Source organism: Thunnus maccoyii, chromosome 8 (genome assembly GCF_910596095.1).
Source record: "Thunnus maccoyii chromosome 8, fThuMac1.1, whole genome shotgun sequence".
In the NCBI taxonomy this organism is placed as follows: domain Eukaryota; kingdom Metazoa; phylum Chordata; class Actinopteri; order Scombriformes; family Scombridae; genus Thunnus; species Thunnus maccoyii.
This window is the reverse complement of record NC_056540.1, coordinates 33,295,976-33,315,000: the sequence shown is the minus strand read 5'-3', so window position 1 is coordinate 33,315,000 and position 19,025 is coordinate 33,295,976. Positions and strand designations below refer to the sequence as shown.

The 19,025-nt window shown below is 35.8% G+C and overlaps 1 protein-coding gene across 2 annotated transcripts in view; it reads left to right on the top strand.

Annotated features, from left to right (window-relative positions):
- emx3 (empty spiracles homeobox 3) overlaps positions 1 to 10,896 on the top strand; it is a 23,196-nt gene extending 12,300 nt beyond the window's left edge. For both annotated transcript variants that reach the window (XM_042419032.1, XM_042419031.1), the window contains 2 exons: positions 5,749 to 5,933; positions 10,729 to 10,896. In XM_042419032.1, the coding sequence (XP_042274966.1) occupies positions 5,749 to 5,933; positions 10,729 to 10,896 (353 nt within the window). The remainder of the gene's footprint in view (positions 1 to 5,748; positions 5,934 to 10,728) is intronic.
- The last annotated feature ends 8,129 nt before the right edge of the window (positions 10,897 to 19,025 follow it).

Sequence of the window (19,025 nt, the reverse complement as noted above, 5' to 3'; positions counted from 1 at the left end):
AGCATCCAGCACAGCTGAACAGATGAAAAAAAAACATCTATTCCACCAATCAACCCGTTTGATTGACAGGTCATAGTCCACTTTCATCACCTGCTTCTGTTTACATTCCTCACCTCCTTTTCTTCTTCTTCTTCTGTCATCACAGCAGCTGAAACTGTTTGTCAGAAGAATCCTGACACAGAAAATATGTCCTCGTCTCTCTGCAGCCTCTCTGTTTTCAACAAACCTCTAAATCTCAAAATAGGCGTTTTAACCTCTTTTTTGGCGAAATTTCTGAACAATACAAATTTAGTTCTACATGTGTTTAAGAGTGGGAGCAACTAAAAGTCACATTTCACCGCGTTTGCAGCTACTTTCTTATAAAGACGGATGAGATAAACTGTTGTTGATGAGGAATCAGAGGCAGAGTGGAGGGAAAGAACATCATACATCCGCTGATTTAAAATGAAGGAGGGATGAGTGCGTAGATGTTGGGTGTGTTCAATTTAGAGTCACCAATTAACCTACATAGCTGTGTGGATAAAGAGACTGAGTGAATAAACGATGACGTACATGAATCATGTGACTTAAACGTCACTGAAGAGCTAAAAACATCAGATCATCAACACATGAAACTAACAGACACGTCTCATTTCCATCATGTTTTCCATCGTCTGAGCTTTGACTGTCGCTCTCTTGATGACGTCATCTCGTTGTTTCTTCTTCTTCTGCGACGGTTTAATGACACCGACTGAAACAAACATTCGCTACATTTTCTTTTGGTAATTTCCCAGAAATTCAGTTAAAGATTTGAGCTACATGTGGATGGAAACGTCGCACTGACTTCTATATCTTTACCTCTTTTTTTGTCATTCTTGTTTGCTATAATTTGTGCTAAATTTGTAATGCAAACTTGGACGTAGACACAGACAACAAATGCAAATACATCGAGTTTTCTTCCATGTTAGACATCCGAGTGTCTGAATATTCAAGGAAACATTTTTCTCCTGCAGTTTGTCCGACTGGCTCGTTGTGTCTGATTTTAGTTTTATGTTTGCAGAACTTTTCCAGCTCTGAACAAACTAATCTGTCTAAGCAGAACCAAACTGAGAAGGAAAACCATTTACAGCTCTTTACTCTGCTCTCCCGACATCCACCAAACACCTTCTTTATGTTTTACTGCTTCACATGTGTGCAACATGTGCAGTACTGACCATCCAACTGTGAATGTCGGTTTATTTTTACCTGATATGTCTGCATGTATCCAGGAGTTGTGGCTACATCTGCATGGACGTGTGCACGTAGAGGAAGTACACAAGAACGGATGTGTGAAAGTACAACGTGTATCTGAGGTGTTCAGCATATATGAATTGTGTATATTCAAGAGTGTTTTTTTTTTTTTTTTATCTGTTCTTGTAGTTCTATTTATATCTGTTCTTATCTAGCACCTTTCAGGAAGTTGCACCTTCAAACTCGTTGTACCGCCGTGCAATGACGATGATAAAGGCATTCTATTCTGTTCTATTAAATTGCAAATTTGCAAATCAAGATTGGTGAACATCATAAATTTTAAGGCTGCTGAGGTACTTCAGAGGTTTCACTGAGGACAGTTGAGCTGGTTTAGACTGATCCGACAGATAAGTGGCAGCGAGGTGGATGGAAACGCAGAGAAAGCTTTTAAACAACATCCTCCGCTGGAAACGTCTTCAGAAACAAATACAGAAACTTTGCTCCAAGTTTCCAAAGATGCCAAATCCATCAGGCTGAAGTTTGGAAGAAATGTGTCTAAAATGATGCAGCCATAATAAAAACGTTGAGTTTCAGGTTTGAAAATGGCTTCAGTGAAGTGAGAGAAGAAAGTATAAATATACTATAAACATCTGAAAAAGAGAAATCTCTGTTGAACATTCAAAATGTCTTAAATGATAGTTTCTCTGTCCTTCTGCTTCTATGTTCTTATGTGAAGTCGCAGCAGGAATTCTTTGAAACCTGGTTGTTGTTGTTGTTGTTGTTGTTGCCAGGGTGTATTTACCACCATTAGGCTGCAGCATGCTGTCATTACCTCCTTACAGTGCTGTCTTTAAAACCTTCTAACTAAAGTTCATGACAGACTGAAAACAGGAAGGTTACACCTGTGAGTCGCAGCTGAGAAACAACTTTGGGTTTGTTTAGTTATTTAGTCACAAGAACAAGATTATTTATGACAGTTTAACCGCAGCAAAGTCAGCAAAATGTTCTTTTTGTGTTTTTTTATCTGTCATTTTTCACCCTCATTCTTTCTTTTTTGGCATAAAACTAGTCAAAATTAAATTTATTAAGTCTAAAACATAACTGTAATTAACCTGATTTAACTCTTATTTAACTAATAAATATATTTACTGGGAATGTTGACAGTGTGTATACAGGTGTGTAATGAACACTTTTTACATACTTGACTGCTTTTTCTTTAACAACCTGTTTCAGTCGTTGGTTGAATCGTTATCTGATCACTTAAAAACACCAAAAGGAAACTTTCTGTTTTCACATTTTGAACGTTTCTGTCATTTTTTCTTTCTTTCTGTCTTTCTTTCCCTCTTGGCTTAAAGCTGGTCCAGTTCATGCATTGTGTCTAAAAATACTGGAATTAGCCTGTAAAATACTCATCAAGTATAAGTTTCGTTAGCTGGTGTCGGATGCTGATTTAAATGAGCAGATGTTTCATGGAGCTTCGTGTTAAATCCTGCAGACGGAGGATTTCAGCAGATGTTATTAGCTGTTTCTCTGCAGCTGATTATTTCTCTTACGTCTCTTCTAGTTTGATGAATATTATTTTAATCAAATCTTTAATCTGTGATTTATCCAAAGACGGTTTGTAGTTTCGGAGGACCGAAACTGAACCAGCAGACGTTCTCTCACCTTCCTGTAAACTCGACGCCGTTGTTACATTAAAGCGTCGTCTCGGCTAATTTGACATTCAACAGAAATCAACCGTCACATTTGCAAGCTGAAGCGCCATCGGTCACAATTCCCGACTCACGGTTTGCATATGAATATGACTTCATAGAAAGCTAACGCTGGATAAAAGGCGAGATCACGTGTCTGGCTTTCTGCACGCCATCATTGTCCTCCTCGCCTCCTCGAAGCCGCGAATCAACCGACTTTTTTGCGTGTGGCGTGTCGGCGGCGGCGGCCTCCTTTCAGCCGAGCAGCAGCAGTTGAAGGGGAACTCGTGCATGGATTTGTTTTTATGTAAAATATATTGAAAGATTTACGTACGATTTCAATAAACAGAAAAAATAAAGCAGATGTTGCGTGTGTCACAAAGAGAGACGCAACGTCCAGTTTTTACCGTCTTTGTCTCGCTCGACACGGGTCAGACGGGGTTTACTTCACCGCACGTCAACGTCTGATAAACAAATTAGTTTCTTTTTTATTTAACCTGCGATCGTTTCTGTGGTATGAAGTCAAATCCCTTACACTAAAATTAGCACTACGGCAACAACAAAACAGCCTTTTACAGACTTGCAGTTAATATTTCACTTTATTATTAGCAGGAAAATATTCTTGAGTAAATATTTATGCACTAACTTTATTTAATAGAGTGTAGTTGGTTCAGGTGAAGTTTTAGTAGTTTAAACAACAGTAATACATTATATATGTTTTATATTTTTGTATGTTTAGCATGTAAAACTGAACTCCAGCTGGCAGATAAACGTTGAGTAAAAAGTACAATAAAACTCTCTGAACACATTTCATCACAAGCAAACAATATCACCAAGAGATGCAATTAATGTTTACTGTTATCAATTAATCTGCAGGGTATTTTTCTCCATAATCAATGAATTGTAATGTCTACAAAAAGTTTAAACATTGTGAAAACTTCTATTACAAGTTCCTGCAGTGAAGTTATTCAGTTTAAGATTCAAGATTCAAGAAACTTTGTCACATAGTAACAGAAATTCCTCTTTGACTCGACTCAGTCAAAGACAAACGTTACAATAACAAAGTAGAAACAGTAAAATGAGTCATGAATGTTAATCGTGTTAATCAATACTGTTGAAAGACGAGTTCAGGTGTGAATATCTGAATGTGACTTGTGTGATTTCTTTACTTCTCTCAAAACTACAACCAGAGAATGTTTGTCGTTTATATTAAGATGCAGAAAAGTAACTAAACATGTGCAACAATTTATATCAGAATATGATAAATCTAAATAAGAGGGAGGGTGGGGGGGGTGGGGGGGGTGATGACATCACGCTGCGGTGATGCGGTGGCGGTGGATCGACTCAGATTTCAGTCTGCGGTTTTACTGCAGATCCAAACACAAATATCTGATGCAATAAAAACAGTCGATGTTTGATCAGATTAACCTGAACAAACAGTACTGACACACACACACACACACACACACACACACACACACGCACGTCTTTCTATCCTTGTGAGGACCCTAACTGACATAATGCACTACTGAGCCTGTTACTTCCCCAAGAAAATCCAGGGCAAAACGGAAGTATGACAAATAATTAATATCACAATTATTTATGAGAAAGGCCACAAAACAACAGAAATCTAGTTTTGTATAAACAGTCTAGTTATATATATACCAACAACAATTGAACTTTAAATCAAAAGACTAAATCAGCTAATAAACTCCGTCCGACAGGGAGTAAGATCACGACCCCGGTACGACTGGCCCCGTCTGCATATTCCTCCAGAAACACACGACACTACTAAACCCTAAACTAACCTAATTATAACCTTAACCTTAAAGTGTTAACCTTTAAACAGATCTATGGATCTAGTGAGGACCCGTCCTCACTTTGTTTAAAACTGAAATAGGTCCTCACAAAGATAGAAAGACAAGAACACACACTTCCCGCATCATATCTGTCTTCATTTAAATTTATTTCTCTTTGCAGCACAAACAATAATCAGCATTTCTTGTACTGCGTCCTTTGTGAGTTTCAGTTTTATGGGGACATTTTGTCGGGTCCTCACTTCGTCAAAGGGACTGTTTTAGGGTTTAGATTGTTTCATGGTTGAGGTTAATTACGTTAATAATTGTGTCATGCAGACTAGTCTTGGGGGGAGGCTTTGTCTTGAGGTGGAAGTCTATTGATTAGGTGATCTACAGAAATTGGCAACAGTTTTAATAACTGATTAATTGTTTCAGTTGTTTACTGCGTTTCTCTGTTTTATGTGATTGTAAATTGAATGTCATTGGATTTTGTGCTGCTGGCGGACGAAACGAATCATTTGAAGACATTTGTGATATTTTTTTTCACAATTTTTTGATGTTTCTAGACAATAACAATATAACCAATCCTTCAGGGAAATTATAATCTACATTTTTAAACTATTTTCTGACATTTTAGAGACCAAACAATTAATCAAGAGATTATTTGGCAGATTAACAAAAAAATCAAACAAACAAACAAACAAAAAAAAGACAATTTTGTACAGAAAATATGAATTAATGACAAACTGTGAAATGATGTAAAATATTAGGTAGCATAAAGAAATTTCATAGAATTAAATATAAATAATGAATGACTGGATGAACACATGGGTGGAAAAATAAACATTTTATTCAAAGGAAATTTGCAAAAAAGGGGTATTTCTTCTAATTTTAAATATTTTAACATAATCAGAAACAGTCATGTTATACATTTTGTCTCAACAAATCAACCTTTTCTGACCGTTAATTCAAACTTTCAGCCTCTCAGACGATGTTTCGTGGCAGATTTTCGTGGTTTGCTGACTGTGTTTGTTCGTCGTGTTTTTCAGGAGACGACGGCAGTCCGGAGAACATGCTGCTTCACGGTCCGTTCTCCAGGAAACCCAAAAGGATCCGGACGGCGTTCTCGCCATCGCAGCTCCTCCGTCTGGAACGAGCCTTCGAGAAGAATCACTACGTGGTCGGAGCCGAGAGGAAACAGCTGGCGAGCGGTCTGTGCCTGACCGAGACACAGGTAGGCATGATGGGAAATGGAGGGACGGGTTGTAGTTTATTATCTTTTAATTAAATTACAGTGAAAATACTTATAAATTTATCAGACACTGGATAAAAAAAAAGGATTATTAGTAAATAGAATGAATGGATGAAGCTAAAGCTAAAGCTAAACAAAACACATCAGTTTGTTCCTAAAACTATCACAGAATGAACTAGAAGAAGATCTGCCAGGTGTTTACAGTCAAGATGGCGGCAAAGAATACAAAAACGGGGATTTATTCATCTCGTATGGTGTTTAACTTTAGTGGATCAAAACATATCAGGTCTGGAATTAATCTGCAGACGCTTCGGTTCAACATGAGACCAAACTTTTCTATAAATGTCAGTTTTTGAGCCACGACAGAAGCTAAAATATGAATCGCAACAACAGACTCAGTGAGCTTTGTTTTTAACTGACTGAAACCTTTTGCTGTGTCGTAACGCATATCGTAAAATGTCAAAGACTGCTGAAAAGACGAATGAATGAAATGAATGAATGGATGAAAAAAAAACAATTCTGAAAAAATGGCTAAACAGAACGTGACCATTTCTACCAGAAAAGATGACTGAATGAATAAATGACAAATAGAAAATTTGAATTTAATTCATATATAAATAATCATATCAAATAATCGCATCAATAAATTTGGATGAATAAAAATTGTTCAGGGAAAAAGAAGCCAAATGAAACAATTCTGTACAAATAATATGAACGTATGAATGACAAATAAATTCTCATAAAGAAATTAAAAATTACATATGAATGATCAAATGAATAAATGAATAAATGAATGGATAAAAACAGTCCAGTGAAAAATAGCCAAATACAAAATTTTCTTCCAGAAAATATGAGCGAATGAATGAATGAATGAATGAATGAATGAATGCAGAACATCAGTGAATTATTAAAGTAATTCATCAATCATGGATGCATGAATGGATGAATAAGAATCGTCTAGGAAACAGTTCAGCTAAACAAAACATGAATCTTTCTTCAGATGAATGAACGCATGAATGAATAACTTCAATTATTTTTGTGGAGATTTTCATAAAAGTCAAGTTAAATATGAATAAACGAATGACTGAATGAATCAATGCATGGATGAATAAATGAAAACCAAATGGCCAGAAATAAAGCACAAAATAAAGATTTCTGGAGTATGAATGAATGAATGAATGAATGAATGAATGAATAAATAACAAAAAGAGAAATTCTGAAATCAAGTATTTAACTGTTTAGGGGAATTGTTATAAAGAAATAGTAATAATTATAATTATTATAAAGAAATATGAATGAATGAATAACATTTACAATAATTAGTGTGATCTCATCAGGAATTTTATTAAAATAAAATGAAATAAATTAAAATAAAATAAAATTATATAAAGTAAAATGCTATAATATACAATTATAACATGAAATTAATTAATAAAGTAAAAAATAATTGATAAAGCAGCAGAATGAACTTAATACTGACAACAGTTGGTCTCTTCATACTTGGAAAAATAAAAAATCAATAATCAGTGATGTTCATATAAATAAAGTACTTTAAGTACTACAAAGTACTATTACTGCTGTGTATTAGTACACAGGACTGAACCTGGTGCTTTGCTCAGTGATTGACAGCTGCTTTTTATTTGTGGTCTCTGTGTTTGTGTCTGTGAACAGTTTTTCAGTGTAATTTCCAGTGATTGATCAGTGATGTTTACCTGCAGACAGGTACCGCGGGTGATCAGTGTATCTGAAGGTAAACACAGGTTGTATTTAAGGCCGCTGGCGCTGATCCAGATCACAGGAATGTTGCGGGGAGGTGAGTCGATGGTTAGTCATGTACGAGACGCTCCCTCCTGCTCTTTGTCAGCCGATGATTGACAGCGTTTGTCATCAAGTAGCCGCGGTTATACGAGCCCTGACGCCAGAGAGATGACGTTGGATATCACTGACGATTATTTATGAGCTAATTGCACAACAGAGGACAGGAAGAGAGCGAGGGAGAGTAATCCATCAATCAGCTGAGAATCACAGCCATCAGCAGGTATTAATCAGACAGAAATTAGACCTTTTGCAATCTTTGCATTTATAGACGATAATCACCCAGTAATCTGCTTCCCTTCAAGAGATTTTAGGGCTGATGATTCAAAAAACTCTTCACATCAGTTTTAATAATCGGCTGTCAGCTCATGTTCACAGCTGAGTGTTAAACACGGCGACTGCAGACAGGAAAACACTGAAAATACATTTAAAAACTGAGCAGCAAAACATTCATTCATCTTCTGTCATTTAATTCTGTCAGTTTTCACAGTTTTTATTAGTAGTAGAAAATAACAGATTACATTTACTTATTACTTCAGTATTTCTACTTTATACTACTTTATAATTATACTTAACAAAATTAAATAGTCAAATATTGTACTTGTAACTCCACTGACAGTTTTAATCACTATTTTATGGATAAAAATTAATCACATTTTAAAATCTGTTTTTATTTCAAATAAAATTTTTAAGTAAAATTCAAGTAATTTTAAACTTTTTTTTAAAGTTTTGAATGTGACTGACAGGTTGTGTTATATAATCTAATGAGGTTTGTAGTTCAGAGTAGATCTGCAACCATCAATCGATTTAATCAATTGACAGAAAATTAATCAGGAACTGTTTTGATTAGTTTTAATCATTTTTTAAAGAAAAAATACCCAAATTTTGCATTTTTCTAAAATTTAAAAATGTGATGATTTAAAGCTTTTCTTTGTCATATGTGATAGTAAACTTGTTATTTTGACATTTAAACATTGTGATGTTTCACATTTTATAAACTGAAAGATTAATTGATTCATCGAAAAAAATAGCAGCTGTAATTCAGAGTGAACTGTGACGTAATAGCACTAATATCATTTGTAGTAACATTAATAGTAGTAAGACTGGTAGTGGTATGTGGAGTAATACTGCTACTATGATCAGCACTAGTAGTAATTTACCAAACTTGACCTTTACAGTGGATGTTGGCACTGAGAAGCTGTTATGAGCTGTTATATTCTATATTATGTGTTTATGATATTGTATAATGAATATAGTGTATTATTAGTTAGAGAATAATAGTTTATCATTATTTGTTGTATTTTTCGGTCTGTCAGTCTGATATAAACTGAAATATCTGCTCTGACTTTTCATATAACATCATCATCTGGTAAATTTATTAACTAATTTCCCATCAGGCTCAGCTGATCCAGTAAAAACCTCACAGAACCACCAGCATGACCGTCGACCCGGTCTGGATCCTGATAGAAGCAGTAACAACCAGATAGAAACAACTAAATATAACACAAATTAGAGTTAGACTGCAGTGTGAATAAAAAATTACAGAATAATATAAATAAATAAATAAAACAGAATAAAATGCATTTCCAGTACGACGAAATTTATTCAGCAACTCCTGGAACAGTAGATACGACTAAAAACTACATTTATTAAAAGTCAGTATAAAAAATTCTGTGTTAAATATAAATCATATAAATGCATCTTAGAAGCGACATTAATGGCACCGTAAAGAGAACAGAAGAGATTATTTCTGCAGTAAAACTTCCTCAGTTTTAAATCAAATAGCAGACGAGAAGCAAACATAAAAGCTCTCTCAGCTGATTCCAGTTAAATAACATTTCCTGATCCTCAGAGGATGAACTGATTTGCGGCTGTGAGAGCAGTTAAATTAGCTTCATGTAATGAACAGTTCAGCCTGCGGGGTTCAGTTTAATCAGCTCAGTTTGATGTATTATAAATGCTGATGTGAGTCTTAATCTTTCTGTGAGTTTAGATAAAGTCGCTCTCTTCTAAAAGCGCCATGCCATGTTACAAATTAAGCCTGCAAAGATAAGAAGAGTTTTACTTTCATGTTGTCAGCGAGAGCAGCCCAACAGGAAATAACCTCCTCACACATTTTCTTTTTTTGTCTTTAACTGTCCGACTCGTCAGCGTTGAGATAACACCGATGGATCTATCAGAGTGACATCAGCATCGTAATTACACAGCATCCGTCACGCAGAGAGGATCTGATATGAAAGTGTCACCCCGGGCTTTTGGCTAGCGCATGAGGGAGAGACGCTCGAGTATCGTATCGTGTCGATCTGGATCCTGTCACACAGATATATGATGTCAGATCGCTGACAGATTGTGCAACATGAGCTCTTAGTCAGCAGGTCTCACGTCTGCAGGGACGACTCGGCTGGACGTGTTCTAACACTTCTGCATGTCAGGTTCATGTTTTACCAGCAGAAAGATATTAAATCACTGTGAGCCTCCTACACATTTATTATTATTATTATTACTGTCAGCAGTAGTAGTACTAGTGGTGGTTGTGGTAGTGGCTGCCAGCTGTGGAAGAAGTATTCAGATCCTTTACTGAAGTAGAAGTACTAATAAAGCAATTAAAAGATACGTCCTGCATGAAAAATCCTCCTTTTTAGCTTTTACATACATGAACTGAACATCTTTGGAGTTTGGACTGTTGGTGATGGTGTAATCTTGTTCTCTAAACGGGCATTTTTCACTATTTTCTGACATTTTATGGACAAAATGATCAATTAATTCATGGAGAAAATAATCAGCAGATGAATCAATAATGTTTGGTTGCAGCTCGACTTCTAAGGTGAAGATTGTAGTGAGCATCAGACCAGGAGCAGCACCGACCGCTCGTCCTCTGATCAGTTCAATCAATAAAGTCACATTGTGTTCTGTTTTTCCGACATGTATTGATCCGGACCTCTCTCTGTGTCTCCGCGTCCAGGTGAAGGTTTGGTTTCAGAACCGCAGGACGAAGCACAAGCGTCAGAAGTTGGAGGAAGAGTCTCCGGAGGCGCAGCAGAAGAGGAAGGGCAGCCAGCACGTCAGCCGCTGGAGAGCAGCCACGCAGCAGCCCGGAGCTGAGGACGTCGACGTCATCAGCGAGGACTAGACTGCAATAAACACACACACACATATACACACACACACACACACGGTTGCATCAATTAAAGCATCAAACAGACACCAGAATGACTTTCAAGGTGCGTTCAGGCGTCTTTTCTGCATGTTTAAAGAAAGCAGGAAACAAAGCTTCTCACAGTAAACAGTTTTTATGTCAACAGTTAAACTCATGAACGTGATCGGCTAACTCGGCTAATGATGCTAACAGACACAGTTCACTGTCTTCATTTCAGTGATCAGGTTCATCTTTTTAAACTCAAGTTCATGAGTTTTTCTCTTCCACAAATCATGTTTGTCATCATAACAAAGTACAAGGTTCATCATAAATATGAATCCTGTTGTCTAAATAAGACAGATTTATGGCCAAAATCGTCAGTTTTATAAGAAATTAAGCAAAATATTATGCTTTTCGTGTGCACACACTTGTGTAAAAGACCCTGAACGCACCATGAGGCTAACTTTAACTCTCTGTGTCACTAATGTGAAACAGTTTTGTTCAGGACAAAAAGAGAAATTTGAGCTGTAATTAATCTGTGAGTCGAGATTCATAAAACAAAGAACAGCTTTAATTTATGACACAAACGTGTCTTTAAATTTAAAGAGAACAGAAACATCTTTTCCTGAGATGACAGTTAACTCCGTCTTTTATATTTCTTCAAAGAAACAAACAACAAAAAAAAGTGTTTTATAACGACTTTGGCAGCTAAAATGTCATAAATATTGAGGTCATGAGTCGTACGTATGACTTCTCTGGATAAGTAGTGTTTTTTTTTTTTAAATTTTTTTTTACCTAATTTGGTAATAAAACAAACAAACCAACATGCTCACAGTTACAGTATTTAATGTTTCCAGACACATTTTTATTTTATTGTGAATGTTATGTAAAACATGCATAGAAGCTCACATACTTTACTATTATACAGTTTTATCGATTAAGAAATTGAATCTTTTTGGACAAGAAAAGAAAAGGAGCCTAAATTTCAAACTGAAAGTATAAAAGTTGATGTTGTCACTGATCGTTTTCCCTGCAGCCTGTTTTACTTCATTTTGTGACACGCTCAATGTTTCACTAATCAAAACAAACAAACGGCGTACTGGTGACACGTGTGTGAGCATGTCGCAGCGCTGCAGAGACTCAGATTTATCTGCAGTTTATTTCACAAACAATTACTGATGAAACACGCCGCCGCCGCCGCCGCCGTGTCAGAGCCGCTCTGTGAAACTGGTTGTTCGCCCTGAAACATTAAAGCCCTCACTGACCAACTGTTAGACTTTAAGGACCTTTTTTATTCTGACATTAACAGCTGATTTCAAATGAACAAAACCAAATAAAACCTCAAATCTGTCCGGATCTTAATTTACAGTTTGATCACAGCTCAAATTAGTTTTGTCTCTTAGTTTAAGATGTAATAATCTGTCAAAATGTCAAACTAAATCAAAGATATAATAAACATGCAAAGACTGTAAAAAATATAATTACAGTAATATCAAGACTTTATCTGACGTTCTATTCGTTATTTTTTGACCAGTCGAGACATTCAGACAGTTAATTACATCTGATCCACTGTTTCTACAGAGATTTATAGATGAAAGACGAGCAAACACACACACACACACACACACACACACACACACGTGGACAGCTGAATTTCCGGAGGACTGATGGATGTCCCTGAAGGCATCAGCTCTCATGCAAACAGCAGGAAGTTAAAACTCACCTGTTACGGACGAGGATGAAAACTTTAAAAAGGATCCGACGGAGCATCACCTCGCCGTCGGATTCAGACTGACGAGGAGATTTTTGACATTTTTTCCTTCTGAGAGGCAAAAAAAACAAAAAAACAAAAAAAAAACATGGTCAGAGTTGTGGTTTGATCACAGCTGTTGACTGAACACTCGACGGTTGATTTTGGTGCCAAATGAAGCCAGCGTCCTGGGAGAGAGAGAGAAAAAAAGAAAAACAAGAAGAGACAGTTTAACGTGTGAGGAAAAGCTGCTCCGCTGTCGGTTTTTCTGAGCGTCTGTCTGCAACAGACGGCCGCCGGCTCGCAGGAAATCTGCTCATCTGAACAACACGAGCTTCTTCCAGCAGGGAGAGTTACAGAGGTGGAAACATTCACCCGAAACTCTTCTGTAAGTTTTCTTTGAACTTAAGCTGCTTTAACTGAGAGACGTTAAAGGAAAAAAAAACACTCCTAAAACACATCAGCTGTTATGTTTATTACATTCCAGGCTCCATTTAGTCAAAGCAGAGTCTTTATTCTGACAGTCCAGATGTTTTAAGAGTTTAAAACGATCAGTTTTAGTCTCTTAATGTCAAAAACGTGGAGGTCATCATGAGATTAATCATCAATAAACAAGCTGAAATATGCTTTGAGTAGGTCATAAACTTGTTTAATATTATTAAATCATATTTGCTTTGGATTCAGGTTCAATTGGTTTCTGTTTGAGTCACAGCAGCTTTTACACTGAAATCAATTAATATGAATGAAACTGTCACGATCAGCTGCTGTTTATCCAGATGTTACATACATATATATAATATATATATATATATCATCTCTTGTGGTCATCCAAACTTCACAAAACCGTGAAGAAAAAGCTGATAAACTTTAGATTTTAAATGTTGACTTTAATATAAATCTCACTTCTGTTATTTTACTGTCAGTTAAAGTGTTCAGCTTATAAATCAGTTCAGATTCAAACTTTTCATTTTATTTAATTTCCTCCTCGTGACAGCTTCTGTTGTCCTGAGAGGAAAAACTGGACGATTTCAACTTGAAACAGGAAACTTATTGAATTACACTGAAAATAAAATGTCATTTAATATAACTTATTATGAAATGGGTTTTTCTTGCACCAACCAATTAAAGAGCACAAGTGAACTGTTGACTTGTGATGAATGAAGCACTTTGATCTGTTGGAACATTTTCAACTTTTACTTTAAATACTGATGATGAAGTTATTAAAGCCTCTACGATGAAATAATTCTTCTTTATGTTGAAGAATATAAGTTCAAGACCCTCATCTGAGTTTAATATGAAGAGCAAACTAATAATAAAAACTAATACAACAGAAACAGTAGTTCTCTCTCGATTTGAAAACATATTTTGTGCTTCCAGCGTCTGTAAATAAATAAACATATTTCCTCACAGAAGGTTATTTTTCATATTTTTTGTTTTATATTAATTAGTTCATACTGTAAAATCTGAACACGTCGTCATTTTAACAGATAAGAACTGATCAATCTGTTTCAAAACCAACAACAACATATCCCATGAGGCTTTGCACGCTGTCAAATAATGTCAATAATAACAATAATAATCAGTTTTCTGGTGATAAAGTCTCAACTTTCCAACTTTCTAACAAGTTGACAGTTCATGCTCTTTCTGTCTTTTGTTGTAAAGCATTCTGGGAAACGTAGGAAAACCAGTAACTGCAGCTGAAGAGGATAAAAAAGGTGAATTAAAATAACTCCTGGAATGTATTAAACATCACAGAGTCATGATTTTGAACTTTAACCTAAATAAACCTGACAGATGATTTTAAATTGTAATTTTCTTTCACTTCCTGCTGGAGGAAGCTGTCGTCTTCTCTCTGAGTGTTGTTCTGTTTGTAAAACTCCCCCTGAGTGAAAAACGACTGTAGTTCCACCTGTTCTGTCTTCTTATTATCATCATTAAATCCCATGAAAACAAAACAAAAACAAAACCAACAAGTTTGTCTCTGTATTTTCCTCCTTCTCCTCCTTTTCTGTGATGTAAATCTTTAAAAACACGTCACAAACATAAAGTTTAAATTTCAAAAAATGCTCAGTAAATTCCCTGAAACAGCCGAGCGCTGCAGTGTTTAACAGGCGTTCATCATACAGGAGGAAATAATACATTTGTTGGGGACTATTTTCAGCGGCGGATGAATACACATTTGTGCTCATAATAAGAAAAACACAGAATATGAGCAGAATTCTACTTTAAATACAATAATGTCATCATGAGAGCTCTGCAGTGGATTATTGATAATATTGGAGATAAAAGTCAAACGGAGCCATAAAATCAGTAAAACTTGTATCATGTGGTTTTTCACTGAGGGGTGAAGAGTCAGCTGATCCTGGAGCAGTTTTCACTTTCAGTCCTGAACCCTGCTGGTAGTTTTTGTCTTTTTTTTTTTTTTTTTTTTTTTTTTTTTTGAAAAAAAAAACAAAACAAAACAAAAAAAATGTAGGTATTTATGTAAAAATGGATTTGAAAAAGTATTCTATGCATCTGATGTGTATATAATGATGATAATAATAATAATAATAATGTGTTGACTGTTTGTTTGTTTCTCTCACTGCATCAGTTCATCTGTTTGTTCTGTTTCTTCTTCATGGACAGATTTACCTCATCATCTCCTTATGTAGCACTTCTTCTTCTTCTTCCTCTTCTTCTTCTTCCTCTTCTCCTTCTTCTTCTTCTTCTTCTTCTTCTTCTGCTTCTTAGTCAGATCTATTTTTTCATCGTTTTAGGATTGAATGCACTAACTGTACAACTAGTTTCCTCTGGAAAAAAAAAGACAGAACCTTTGTACTTCTTGTGTTCAGATTTGGAAAAAATATAAATAAAATGAAATAAAATAATAATAAAAAAAGTTTTCTTCATGTGTTGAAACTCTGCTGAAGTGAAATTAGAAAAGAAAAACAGTTTGTCTGCATTTTGTCATCAGAAGCTTGTTTGTGAACATTTTTTCTTCTCTGAGTCGAGAGTTGAAGGTAAATTAGTGATTTAAGGACAAATTAATAAAACTAATGAGATGTGAATTTCAAACAGAAAACCTGCAGAGGAGATATTATTTAATTTTGATTAAATGTATTTTGTAGTTTGGTGTTTTGGTGTTAAAAGGCACGTGCAGAAAAATAATATGGAAACATAACTGAACTGGCAGTTTAACAGAAATTTAAATAATAATAATAATTATTATTATTGTTTTTCTTGCCATGATTTCACATAAAAAACATTTCAACATAACCCAGAAACAACTGCAACTAACTGAACTGAAATAACAATAATTATTTGATTTTATTTTGTAAAGGAGAAGAAATAACTTGAGATGCAACGTTTCGTTTTCAAGATAAAAAATATTATAATAACATATTTTATTTTAAGAAAATGTCGGCGCGTGCAGGCTATTATGAGAATCAAAAGAATCAAAAGAATTAAAATTAAACATGTCAGAGGCGATTTTTAAAGAAGGTTAAAATGTCACGTTTGTGAATAAACAGGTCGTGTGTTTGTTAAAGCTGCTGTTTAATGAACATTTGAAGTAGAAGCAGCAGCGGTGATCAGAGCTGGAAGTCACCGCCGGAAGGAGCCGATCCTCGGCTGCTGCAGGCAGCTCAGTGTCGGTGAGTCCCGGAGGACCGCGGCTGTTCGCTCCGTGTCTGCAGGATAAATGTTCATCTAATAAAAGGATCATAACACGAATATGTTCCATAAATAAAATCCTCTCTGTTCAGAATTAAAACAGTTTTTAAAGTTTTAAAGTTGGTCGCTTTCATTTTTCTTTTCTACGCGCTGATCAGTGTTCATATTTAACTGAACATTCATCCAACGTTTGTTGCAAATTCTTTTTTTACATTCCTGCAATAAACTTTCAAAGTATGTGATGAATAATCTGCTAAACGTCACTTTCACATCAACGAAAAACAGCCTCGTTTAAATCCGTTCACACATCTCGTCCCGACATTATTTTAAAATATGTAGAAAGTGGAAAAAGGAGGAAAAACTGACCTGAAACTGCCGGAAATAACAAGATAGTTTCATTAAATGTAACAGTTTTAATCTGATGGTTAAAGTTTATCGACACCGCAGAAAAAAAACATTATAAGCTTCAATCAGGCCAGAAATACAAAATACACCTTTTATTTAAAATGTTTCCCAATGAGATGCAAAATGCACATATATTTTATTATGATGCTTTAATTATCTTAATTATTTAATCATCAATATTATATTCTTCTAAAGTATAAACATCATGCAGTCACGGCTGATTAACCTCCTATAGTTACTGACCCCAACTACACATGATAGAACTGTGGAGCTGAAATTATTAGTTGATTAATCAATTAGATTGACAGAAAATTAATTGCCAACAATTCTGATGTTTGAAATCATCTTTAAGTAGAAACGTCTCTGTTAACAGCTTCTCACATAAATATCTGCCAGTTTTCCACGATATTAAAACACATATTTGTGTTTGTGACAAAACGAGTGATCTGAATATGTGATAATGATCAACATGTTATAAAATGATCAATCAATAGATCATTAAAGAAAACAACTACAGTCGTCCTGTGATGGAATAATATACAACCTGTCACTCAGTTTGATAAAACACAACTTTACAACTAATGAGCTCAGTAGAGACTAAAACTATTAAAGTCTTCAGACAGAGTCACTCTTCAGGACCAGGACCAGGACCAGGACCAGGACCAGGACCAGGCCCAGGACCAGGATGGAGCTCAGACTGGACTTCATTATTTAGACTGAAAGACATCAACCTTGTATGGAGGCTTTTGTGGCTCCTGCACAGCTGAGCAGCCTCACATGCAGCTTAATAAAACAACAACAAATGTGATAAGTGACTCATTTATACATTATATCTCATCTATAAAGTTCCCAAACATACACAGCAAACATGTTGTAGGAATATAATGAGAAGATTATAAAGTCAAATGGAAATATAATGATGTGACTACAGAAGCAGTCACACCTCTTACTGCTCCTGTTTATGTTACTTTGTGATGATGATGGGAATATTACAAGAACATCTCAAACAAAACATGTATCAGAAGCAACTGAAATATGTCTGAATAAGAAATAATATCTTCTGAAACAATATGAATATCACTGGAATCATCATTAAAGATATTAAAGAAGTCCCATTTCTCTCCTCAAATCCTTTAATATAAAGTATTTATATTTAAATTCTTCTAAAACAGCTGTTCAGTGCAAACTCTATTAGTAAAGCAGTTTAAATGTTTTAGGAAACTATAATCTGCATCGCACGTGTCTCATGTAATATTTCTTGTGTTTTGTAGGATGTGTGTGGAGAGACGGTTGGTGTGGATCTGCTGCTACTGCAGGAAGCTTTGCAGAGGATTTTAACAACCTCTTCTTCTACAACATCAATAAAATAGTTCAACAACCAACAACAGAACTTTAGAGGCAAGATTAACCTGCAAAGAACCACAAAAAACATGCAAAATGACCATGAACAATGTGGGAGGAGGAGGAGGAGGAGGAGGAGGAAGAGGAGGAGGAGTTATGAGCCTCCATTGGTTCATAATGTGTTCCTGCTCTCAGTACAGACCTCATGTGCCCATTTATTTGTTTACTCTATTTCCTGTTTTGTCTCCTAACTTCCTGTTGTCATTGCTGTTGTAGTAAATACAAGTCTGGGATCTGATTGGTTCACACAGCCTGCTGTACATTTCTCACATATGCGAGGGGGTCATGTGACCTGACAGCAGCACAGATATCAGATTAAAAAGAGCAAAGTTACACTCAGTGTTAACAAGCTTCTACTTTATGTTGCTGTGATGAAACATTTCAAGAGTTCAGATCAGTCTGATGATGCAGGTTATTAAAGGAGATGTGTTCTGCTTTTTGTAATTTTCTGTTATTTATATCCTGTTCTGATGTCAGATGTTAAACGTGATCAAAGTTCCAAAACTTGAGATGAACGTATGTAGAAATGCTGCCTGCAAGTCAAAACTCAGGGCTTCAACCTGCCCTGAACGCTTCGTATGTGACATTTTTATCTACCTTGCTGATGAGCTGACCTCGGCTTGTCGCATGCGTCCATAAACAGCCATCCGTTCTGTAGCCTTGGTTGCTATAGTTGTTGCTAAGGCTGTTGCTAAGGTGGTTGCTAAGGTGTTTCTATGTGTTCACATTGTTCACTCTCATATTTCAGCTCCAACATGTACGGATGGATTGGAGAAGTTGACATTTGGAGTAAAGAAGGAGAAAAAGAAGTGAAATCCTGCTACTATAGTTTGTTTACGTAGCCTCCGGAGCCGGAGGAAGCTTCCTGAAAGCTGACCAATCAGAACAGAGTGGGCTCATCAGGAGGCGGGGC